The sequence below is a fragment of the Euphorbia lathyris genome, chromosome 10 (genome assembly GCF_963576675.1).
Source record: "Euphorbia lathyris chromosome 10, ddEupLath1.1, whole genome shotgun sequence".
Lineage (NCBI taxonomy): Eukaryota > Viridiplantae > Streptophyta > Magnoliopsida > Malpighiales > Euphorbiaceae > Euphorbia > Euphorbia lathyris.
Window position 1 is genome coordinate 5219565 of NC_088919.1, and position 10918 is coordinate 5230482.

General features: G+C 35.2%; 1 protein-coding gene across 1 annotated transcript; it reads left to right on the top strand.

Moving 5' to 3' along the window:
* Nucleotides 1-799: 799 nt before the first annotated feature.
* Nucleotides 800-5538, top strand: LOC136208498 (ankyrin repeat domain-containing protein, chloroplastic). Its single transcript, XM_065999408.1, has 7 exons — nucleotides 800-1673; nucleotides 2924-3000; nucleotides 4071-4169; nucleotides 4330-4428; nucleotides 4628-4726; nucleotides 4815-4913; nucleotides 5012-5538. Exons 1-7 carry the CDS (start codon nucleotides 857-859, stop codon nucleotides 5141-5143), a joined length of 1422 nt encoding a protein of 473 aa, XP_065855480.1. The 5' UTR covers nucleotides 800-856; the 3' UTR covers nucleotides 5144-5538.
* The last annotated feature ends 5380 nt before the right edge of the window (nucleotides 5539-10918 follow it).

Sequence of the window (10918 nt, forward strand, 5' to 3'; positions counted from 1 at the left end):
TAATTATAAATAATTTTTGAGGTAAAGGTTTTTGGAGAAGTATCAATTTAGGCTCTACGTACAAAATAGCACAAATGTAGGTTTAATGTTTAAAAAATAATACCAATTTAGGTCTCGATAACGAAATGTGACACGTCATTTATATAAATCCGTTAAGTTCTGATTTCTCTCTCCATGTACAATTGATAGAACTTAACGGAGTAATATGAATGACGTTCCGTTATCGAGCCCTAAATTAGTACTCTTTTTTAAACGTTAAATCTGATGCTATTTTATGCGTGGAGCTTAAATTGATACTTCCATAAAAATCTTCTGCTTGTTTTGCTACCTTTATCCCATAATTTTTTAAAAATGAATTTTCAATGTAAATTTCTTGTTTATACTACGGGTAAATTTCTTGTCTATACTACGGGTCAATTACATGAATATCATAATTAAGTACAAAATTACAATTAAATCATATCATCAAACTTAATTCTTAATATGTCCTTATTTTCTATATATTATGATTTTACGCCATAATTTAAAATTTCTACACTTCAATTCATATATCATAAACCCTAAAAAATATATCATAGACTTTTAATTTATAAATTTTAATCCTTAAACTGTATTAAAAAATACTGATTTTACTAGTTTAATCTAATCTAAAATTATGACGTGATATAGTTATAAATAGTTTTTAAAAGATGAATTTATGTGAAATTTTCCCTTATACATACTAATAAAACGAGCCCATGAATTTTGGGGCCTAATCCAACTTTTACGAACAAAATCTATGAAAAAAGCACCAAAATGAGAAAATAAAATTATTATCTTCGCCCCTCCATTTTCAGACCTTCAAAGCTGAGAAAAAATGTCACTCCCCTCTCTGCTCAATCCACAAGCCCCTAAAATACTACTGCCTTTTCACCTCTCTTCATCTCCTAAGCTTCAATTACTTCAAAATCTAAGATATCCAAAGAGGCTCTCCTCTTTTTCACCTGCACTTCACTCCTCTTTCCCTATCCAGGATGACGATTTTGAAGAACCTGTCATTGGCGATTGTCTTGTCTTCGAAGAAGGCGCATTTGAGGATCCATATCTGAATACCAGCTCGGATAATGAGGATTCCGATTCAAAGATTTCTAAGCAAAAGCCTAAACAAAAGAGCAAGAGCAAGGCGAAAATTGAGCTAGTTGTTGCGACGGAGAATTTGGTTCCGGATAAATGGAGAGAAGTGCAAGCGGAGATTAACATTTCTAAGAAAGAACGGCGTAAAATTGCTCAAGAAATGGAGTTTAATAGCAGAGTTGAGAAGAAGAAGAAAGGATTGCTTCCTATTAGGAGTCTCAATTTGGAGGAGTATAAAACGTATAGAGAGGCTAAATTGGCTCAATTGAAGCCGCTTGTTCTTGATAATCCTTCCAATTATCGGGTGAAGGAGGAAGAAGAAGAGGAGGAGGAGGAGGAGGAGGAGGAGGAGGAGGAGGAGGAGGAAGAGGAGGAGGAGGAGGAAGAGGATGAGGAACAAGAAGAGGAAGAAGAAGTTGAAATGAGAAACGGTTCTAGTTCTAGTTCTAGCCAGCGAGTGACACCTAAGAACCCTAGATGGGCTGTTTACGGGAAAGGATTTGATGATGTTACAGACTTCTTTAATAGGCATTATGAGCGTGGTGCTCAGAAACCTCAAGGTATTGAGTTTGAAACTTGTTATCAATGGTTATTTCTGATTTGCCTTATGAATGTTGTTAATTTGCTGGGGTTTAAGGAACCAATTGAAATGGTTGTCACTGTCAAATGCTATTGCTGTTAACAAATATCTGATAATGGATGCTAATTGAGTTTATGTTGAATGCTACAACTTATATCATCATTTTTAACTTGTAGAGTTAGCTTTCTTGTTGCTGTATATATGTGAGGCACTCTGTATATGTTTGGTGGTATTGATAATGATTCCTTTCTTGTTGAAGTTAAGGATCAAAATGACCCTTAAAGCTGTCAACCAAGATCAGTCTAACCGAAATCAAAGTTTAGGTATCAACTCAACTGTTAAGTTGGCAATTTTTGACTAATTAGCCCAAACACAATCGGTTTTAATACCTAAAATTTGTAAAATTTGTGCTAATTTGTCAAAATTTGCCAACTTATCAGTTGAGTTGACACGTAAAGTTCAATTCGGGCTAAATTGATCCTGGCTGCGATCTTTAGGGGGGGCATTTTGACCATTAATCATAGTTGTCAAATCGAGATTCAACTCTTTAATAGAAATCCTCATTTTGTCAGTAGTGACTCGTGAATCGAATCAAATAGTAAGATTCGCGGTTCAAATTCATAATGTTATACAAAAAATAAAATATTTAACATAGTGAGCTCAAAATATTATCAAATACTAGTCTAGAAATGCAATTTTAATGTCAAAAAAGAAATCATATAAACCAAATACTTAAAATCCAAATCTAATGCAAATGCAATCCTAATAAAACTAATTCACAAATCAGACTTTGTTTAGTAGCTTAGTAGAGATGACGAGTTTGAGTTTCTGAGTTTGTTTTTTTTTTTTTTGTTGTCAACTTGATAATGGTGGAATGGAACTAGTTTGAGTTGATAACTTGATAAATAACAATCGGACTACAGGAGAGTGAGTTTAGTAGTAAGTGTTGTTGAAGTTCTTGATGAACGATGATGAAGATCCGGCTCGAAATAGAGCTGAATCAAATCCAATGGTATGATTCCAAACGTGAATTGTAAGATTCTGTTGTAATTTAGATTCACCCTATAGATCCCACTCGAAATAGAGCTGAATCATATCAAATCGTACGATTGGAATCGCAAATCTTAAGATTCTCATAACAGTGCCTGTAATTCTTTCTTGTTGTATCATTCTCGTATACCTCGTGTTGTTAATTATATCTCTTTTTTACTGTTTTGGTTGATTGAATAGGTCCTCGAAAGTTGTTCAGCATAGAGGAAAAGGCTTTGCTAAACAGGAAGAAACCTGATCTAACTGTCATAACTTCTGTGAGTTTACTCTATATCATATGGTTACTGCTTGTTTCTGTCTTATTTTTGATGTCTTGTTCATGCTTTTATAGGCTTTGAAAAATGAATTAGTAGCAATTAAGTATCCCATCATCATCCCATGGTGGAAACTAGAAAGCTATAAAACCACTTAGTAAATCATCCGTTTCCATGTACATTTCGAAATGGAGTTAAGTACCTTTACATGGTATCAATATTTACTTCACGCTGGGAGAGGGGTTCAGGAAGATTGTAATGGAAATTGACTCTAGAGTTGTCCTTCAATTCTTAAGTGGTTATGTGGAAACTCATCATTCCTTCTCATGGCTGATTCTACGTTGTTGTCGAGAAGTTAGAGATAGATATTGGTCTACCATTTTTGTTCATACATACGGATAAGGTAACCGTGCTACTGACTGGTTGACGAACTTCGCAGGTTCTTGCTCTTTGGGCCACCATGAGTTTGGTCTGCCTCCTGCAGGCCTCCAGGACACCCTCTCAGATGATTGACGAGGATCGGTGTTTAGTAAAGTAGTCCGTTCTTAATTTTCGTTTCTCCGGGCCTTGAGCTTTCTGTGTGTACCAAAAAAAAAAACATTTACTTCACGCTCCGTGGGAGAGAGATGGGTGTGTTAAGTAGCCCTTATTGGAATTATTGGCGAGCCACTATGTTGCACGGAAACTCTTCTTCATTAGCATTTCCGTGTTTCGTATCTGTTTCCGCTTCAGCTTCTTTTTCGCTTCCATTACTGTTTCCTAGCTATATTTTTTTAGAAATAACATATCCTAGTGTCCATTTCCGTGCAACATAGGTGAGCCATAAAGCGGGATATATATTTGAGGCAATTCTTCCGAGTTATGTCTTAGTATCTTTACAATCTTCCCTTCTTACTCTTGTTTTTCTCCATTTATTGTGTATTTCATGTTTTCTCTGATTAACAGTACGTTACACTTGCTAAACTGTGTTGCATAAAGTGGTCTTTGCTGTATTTATCCTGTCAAAAACATGCTGTTAGATGAGGTTAAAACTTCTAACAATTCAGGTGTTTGTTTGGTAAAATCCGTTGCAGAAAAAATGGCTACCTCTGCAATCGCTTGCTGCTGCCGGAGAATTCTACCTCGTAGATGCCTTGTTGAAACACAATGTCGATATCAATGCTGTGAATTTGGTATGTAAAATTTTGTTTTAACAACTAAAATGCGTGAAATCTTCAGACGACGCATCACATGTTTTGCCTTTCCTTCATGTCAAATGAAAATGAACACGAAAAGATACTCTATTCACTGTTTCCTTCATTCGTTTTGAGCTTTAACAATTATTTACTTCAGGATGGTATGACCGCGCTTAGCAAAGCAATACTATGCAAAAAGCAAGCCATTACAAACTATCTTTTGAGAGAATCAGCTAGTCCTTTTGTTCAAGATGAAGTGAGTACTTCCTTTTCGACTATATCCAAAATCGATGTCTATTTTATGCTAATTCGTCATGTGTTCCGACTTCCTTATTTTGAACTTACTTTTGATATTTGTTACCCTTCCCATCTTTGTTTGCAAACTAGTTCATCTTCATCGTTGCTGAACTGCATTTTTCGGTGATTATTTACTTCTTTTTTCATGTGGACGACAGGATGGAGCTACATTGATGCATTATGCGGTCCAAACTGCAAATATTCCGGCTATTAAGATACTTCTGTTGTATAATGTTGACATAAATCTTCAAGACAGTGTAAGATTGATGTTCTCTATATCTATTTCTACTTTAATTTCTTTTCGATCCAAAGATGAACACGAACACGCTCATTCGAACCTTTCAGGACGGATGGACACCATTGCATGTTGCGGTGCAAGCTCGAAGAACAGATGTTATAAAACTTCTATTAATTAAAGGCGCGGATAGGACATTAAAAAATAAGGTAAACAAACTTGTATTCTCATTTTGATGTTCGGTCCCCGAGCTTTAATTTGGTAACATTTAGTCCTTGTAATTTTATTTTATTTTTTGTTCCGTTAGGATGGTTTAACCCCAGTTGATCTATGCCTCTACTCTGGTAGAAGTAGAAGCACCTATGAACTTATCAAGCTACTGAAGCAATTTCCCAAGAAATTAATGAAGGCGGCCATCCGACGAATTGGTTATTCCTAAACGAGTCATGAAGGGTATAACAAACATACCTTGTCTCCACGTTGGATCGAGAACGGGGTCAGAGGGATAAAAAAAAATGCTAATTCATATAGAGCCATCGAACCGGTCCAACCAGCAATCAACGCTGTATGTATGCATTATATGGACAGACAGCAAACGACCGAGATCATTCAATACGACGGTATGAACACAATACCGAGGCAAACCCATGAAAATACCCCTTTATTCACGAAAAATAAACACTATGTAATTTTATTGCATCGGAAAAACTATGTTATGGATCTCTATCTCTTGATCTTTGAGTATAATTAGGATGTAATTTTGTAATTATCATGTAAAAAACTTAGAACAATTATTTGTTATTTTTAATGAAATATCAGATAATGAAAAAGTAAGGTCAAAGGGTAAGGATGAATGATTAGTTATTATTATTTTAGGTTAATTATATATAGATGTCATGTGGTTCACCGATTTGCAAATAGGTACTTGTGGTATTTTGTTTTTCAACGTAACTCTGTGGTTTGTAAAATTTTACATTTGAGTTCACTTTGTTAGAATTTGGCCGATAACGATCTCGAAATGAAAATTTTCAGAGTTAAATGATATTTTAAGCAATTTTAATTTTTCAACTTTTTAGGTTTGAGGTGGTTTAGGTGTTATTTTATATGAAAGAGAAAGTTAATGTTTTCAAAGAGAAAATTTTGAAAAATAAAAAATATAGTTCCATAATAAATATGATACTAGACAATTTTTATTTTTAAAAATTTTCATTTTGATGTTGTTATCAACCAAATTTGGTAAAGTAAAAAAATGCAAAATTTTGCAAACCATATGGTTGCGTTTGTAAAGAAAAATATCAACTGATATCTATCTACAAATCCGTGTAACCACAGAGCATCTACTTGTAATTAACTTTTTTTTTTTTTTTTTTGTTACACAAGAAAGGCAAGAGACGTCCAGTGATGTTATGGATGTTTACAGAAAGCACATTACACGTGCTGACCTAACGGAAGACTTTTTTTTCCTTGAAATTCGCAATCTAATTTTGATCAATTTGAATGATTAGTAATTAGATTAGAAGTATGACATAGATATCTAATTTATTTATGCTAATTTTGATCAATTTGAATTATATTATCAATTTCACATTGACTTAATTTTTCTCTTATTTATGAGAGTTGAAATGGCTCTTCTGTATTGTTGGAGCTCATATTCCGTAACTTTTGGTCTTATTTATATATTAAAAATATTGTTTACAAGAGTTGCAACAAGGGAGGAATTGAACTAGGGATGTAAACGGGGCGGAGAATGCATTTTCCATTCTTATCCCCACGAATTAAATGGGGACAGATTTGTTTCCATCCTTATCCCGTGAGGAATCCTCGTCCCCACGGGGATCCCCATTTCCCGTTTATAGGAAGTTCTAAAAAATATCTCCCCATTTTCCATTTCCGGCATGGAATCGTTGTTCATGTTTAGAAAAAATAATAATGCCTGAAACTTTCAAGAATAAGTAGCTAATAGTATCAAACATCAACAATCATTCACAAATTTTCTAACCACCAAAATTTAAAAATTGAAAACAATCAATCACCTAATTAAAATATACTTAAATCATCCAAAAAAGCAATTATTACATGGAAAGGTCGGCGATCCTCATCTAGAATTAACAGGACGGGGATACCTTTCCTCATCCCCACTACAGGGAAAAAAAACTATCCTAATCTCTGTCCCATGGGGATTCCCCATCTCCATTGGTGCGGATCATGGTCACCAACTGATGTGATATCAAAAGCACAAGAGCATGGAACAAATGAGCTTGGAGTTAAGGAGCCCAGTAGAAGCATGAGGGATCCATTGGAGCTGTCAATTGGACCTATGACGAAGAATCGTGCAAAGAAAGACCAACAAATACTTAATGGACTCATCTTGAGCTTCTTTAAGCAAGGAATGGATTCTAGCGAAGTCATTAAAGATTGTGTGTTTTTGTGTAGTATCCAAACCCAAGCCCATAATAGTGATATGTAAAAAGGTTGATCATGTTTTAAGAGAAGCTTTGGACTTACATGTGTTTGGCATGTGCAAAACCCATTGAGACTCATTAAAATTAATGTTATAACCTTATAGGTTTGATTGGGCTTATTTCTAGCTAATTAAAAGGCCCAAATAATGTTAATTAGTGGGCTGAAATTGGGCTCTAAAGGACAAAAACGAATTTAATGTTTTTCCTTGTCTAATTAGGATTTCTTTTACCTTGGTGCACTAGGATTCAACTTTCTTTTTAGTTTAGGTTTAGGTTTCTTTTGTAGCCTATATAAAGGCGTGTATTCTTTATTGTGAGCTTGAGAGACCGGGTCATCATTCTTGCAATATTATCTTGATCGTGAACAAGTATTTTGGTAAGGTACTTGTGAATCGCCAAACACTCAGGTTCCAATTTAATTATTCGAAGGTGTAAGGTTAGATCTCCTTTCATTGTCTTTAATTCTTTGGGATTGGTTTGTTATCACCAATTTATGCTTTTTATTTGATGGTGTTAATTCTTTAAGATAGATCGGGAAAACTTGTTGATTTTGTTATTATTTCTCTTTCATAACTAATATCACATCAATTGGTACCAGAGCTTTGGCTCTTAAGGAATTTGTTGTTTTTATTTTGTTTGTCGAAATAAAAAAAATTAACCCAATCTAGAGTCTTTAATTATTGATCGAGTTCCAAATACTTTTGCATCTAGTTATTTAGGTTCTTAGTTGTTGCGAATTGATTTTTGGATTCTATTCTTACTAGCCAAACCTATTTATGTGTGTGAATTTATTCAAATTTTTGCATGCTAAATCATTAGTGCAAGTTTAATTTGTTAATCAATTTCAGCCTAGTTAAGAAAAAAAAGCAAAAAAAAGGAAAGAGTTGGTTCATTATTTGTACTAAAGTTACAAGTTTTCTAGAATTTGCATGCTAAACACACATTCTTAAATTTTCTTTCAAACCTTTGTCTCTTCTTCGAAAATCGTCTTTTATTCTATTCTTAGTGTGCTAAACGTTGGTTATCGTTACACTATTAGTCTTCTTTGCTTCTAGTTTCTGCCCTACTTTATTTTGTCATTCTTTTGCTTCATTGGCATTTATATTACCCGAGATAATCCTTGTGATCTATCAAGATAATATAAAAGAGTGATTGAACCGGTTGTGAGGTACTTCTTTTACTTTCTTTTTCTTCTTTTCTTGCTTTAAACTAGATTTCACTTCTCTTTCATTCTTTATATATTTTGTCATGTCTAACGGCCCTAAAGAGGACAACGCTAACAACGTTGATTCTAAAGAATGGCAACAAGCTATTGTAGGTGAGATGAAGAGGTTAGGGGCTATTGTGGCTGATTTGGTTTCAAACCAAAAGAAATCAAGCCAAAAGAAAGGAGGACGGGGGAGATTGAATTTTGGTGATGAACTATCCGAGTCTGAAGAGGAGGAGCAGTTTGGATACCGAAAAAGGGGTAACGATCGAAAAGATAGTAATCTTAATGCTATCAAACTTAAAATGCCTACTTTTCAAGGAGCTAGTGACCCAGAGGCGTATCTTGATTGGGTACGAAAGGTTGAAACAATCTTTGACATACATGAGTATTCTGAGGAGAAGAAGGTGAAACTTGTAGTATCCGAACTAACTGAATATGCGGCTGTTTGGTGGGACCAATTAAAGCGCACAAGAAAAAGAGATGGTGATGAACCCATAAGAACATGGGGTGAATTGAAGAAGGTCATGAATGTTGGTCCCTTATAACGTTACAAGTATAGTTCCAAGGGGGGTTAGGAACTATTTAAACTTTTTAAAGATTTAGGGCAGACTTCTTTTCTCAAGAGAAAAGGTTTAACAGCGGCACTGAGTAATCAGTAAGATACTGGCTTAGTCAACTAGTGACTAGGTCAGTTTCTTGACTTGAGTCAGGAGATAGCACTTAAAGTCTATTCCTGAGCTCAGATGTTCGATGCGCACAACTCAGCTTGACCTCTTTACTTGGTCAGTTTTTGGTTATTTAAGCAAGCAATATATATAAGGAGTTTAAGGTAAGAAATACGTTACTCAGCAGATTTATCCAGGTTCGGCTTCTTCTAAGCCTACGTCCTGTCCCCGGAACATGTTCCGATATTTCGAATCCTCTACTGAGCTCTTTAAAGGTAGAGCCTCAAACCTTTTACAATCTTAGCAACTGAGTATAACAAGAGTACCTTCCTCTATACCTCTACTCAATCCTAATCTCTCGCTGAGTACTATAACCGAGTACTCAGCCTCTCTTTTCTAATCTCTAGAAATGATAAGTGTTTGTCCTAAACAATGATTGCTAAGACACCTTAGATGATTGAATAATCACTCTAGACTTTTACACAAATATATGAAATGTAGTGTAAGATTTGCTTTGCTTCTTGCTTGTAGAACTTGAGTAGAAATTTGGTCAGTGTAATGGCTTGATCAAGTTCTGTGTGGAATGAAGCTTCTGATGGCACTATTTATAGAGACGTCTTGAGGCATCGGTCATTTCGAATTTCGAAATAACCGTTGGAGGGAAACGGCTTCTTGTCGTTGTCATCCTGACCTGCTCAGAGCTCTCGGCCAATCAGATTTATGTATCTTCTGTCCTCGGTCAGCTTTTGGTCAGCTCGGCAGAGTGTCTCACTATTTATGGTAAAGTCAACTGGACAGCATACTGTGTCGTCTGAACTTTACCCAAAGTGGAAATACTTTGTCTGGAAGTTTTCCTTAGCCAGCTGCTGTCTTGTACGCTTTGTCGAATCAACTCAGCAGATTCGTTCCGAAGTTGTTCCCTGAAGGTCTTCTAGATCCTTCTCTTGCTGAGTTGCGTTTTGTACACAGTGACATCGTTTTGATAAACGCGGGCCGAGTTGTCTTGAGTTGTTTGACTTGGGCTTTGACTTTCGTATTGGGCTTGGGCCTTTTAATTCTTGTGTCTTATAAACAATTTAACTCAACATTGAACAAACACATTAGTAGAATAAATCAAAGCATTTAAACTTAGTGTGTTTAGAATATGTTTTTCAATTATACTTAAACAATTTTGTCAAATCAAAATTATGTGGAAAGGTGTTTCAACAAACTCCCCCATTTTGATGTTGGCAAAACTATTCAGCGAGGAACTCAGTATTGAGCTCCCCCATGATAGTTGACCTAACTTAGCAAACTCCCCCGTATGGGTTGAGCTGCTGACTTAGTTTTACTCTAAACATTTAAAGGTTTAATCGAGTAAGTCTAAGGTCAGTTTTTCAGATAGGTCAGCTTATGTAACATATTCTATTTTACTCAGTGTTTAAGCGGAAGGTTTTATCATTCAGAGGGCGCTGAGTAAATTGTTGTTCAATGAGTTTTATAAGACAATGTTATATAAGCATATAAGTCAATGTCAAACATGTTATCAGTATTGGGTTCAATCAATAAGTTTTACAAGTGTTAGACATAGCTGATTCAATTTGAAGATACATAATAACTCAGTACACAGCAACATATATCATAACTCAGGAATAGAATAAAAGATGCATGTATGATATATTGATATCGGTAGTCAGTGTTTAAAACTTAAAGACAAGGCATATAGATTACATCATACTTAGTCTATACTGAACTAGCCTATATCTATTTCTTTTTCTTTTGTTGGGATTGACTAGATCCATGCTGTGTTCTTTGTTGTGTTCTCGCTTGTTCTTTCTCCCCCGTTTTGTCAGCATCGGGAGGAGGAATCCTAAAGCTGTCGGTTAAGACAGCCCTGG

Bases quoted from the DNA above. Each gene is read 5' to 3' on its own strand.
- LOC136208498 (XM_065999408.1), top strand. From the start codon at position 857: ATGTCACTCCCCTCTCTGCTCAATCCACAAGCCCCTAAAATACTACTG. The intron at 1,674-2,923 runs GTATTGAGTTTG...TTGATTGAATAG, and splicing joins TGGTGCTCAGAAACCTCAAG to GTCCTCGAAAGTTGTTCAGC. The intron at 4,429-4,627 runs GTGAGTACTTCC...TGTGGACGACAG, and splicing joins GTCCTTTTGTTCAAGATGAA to GATGGAGCTACATTGATGCA.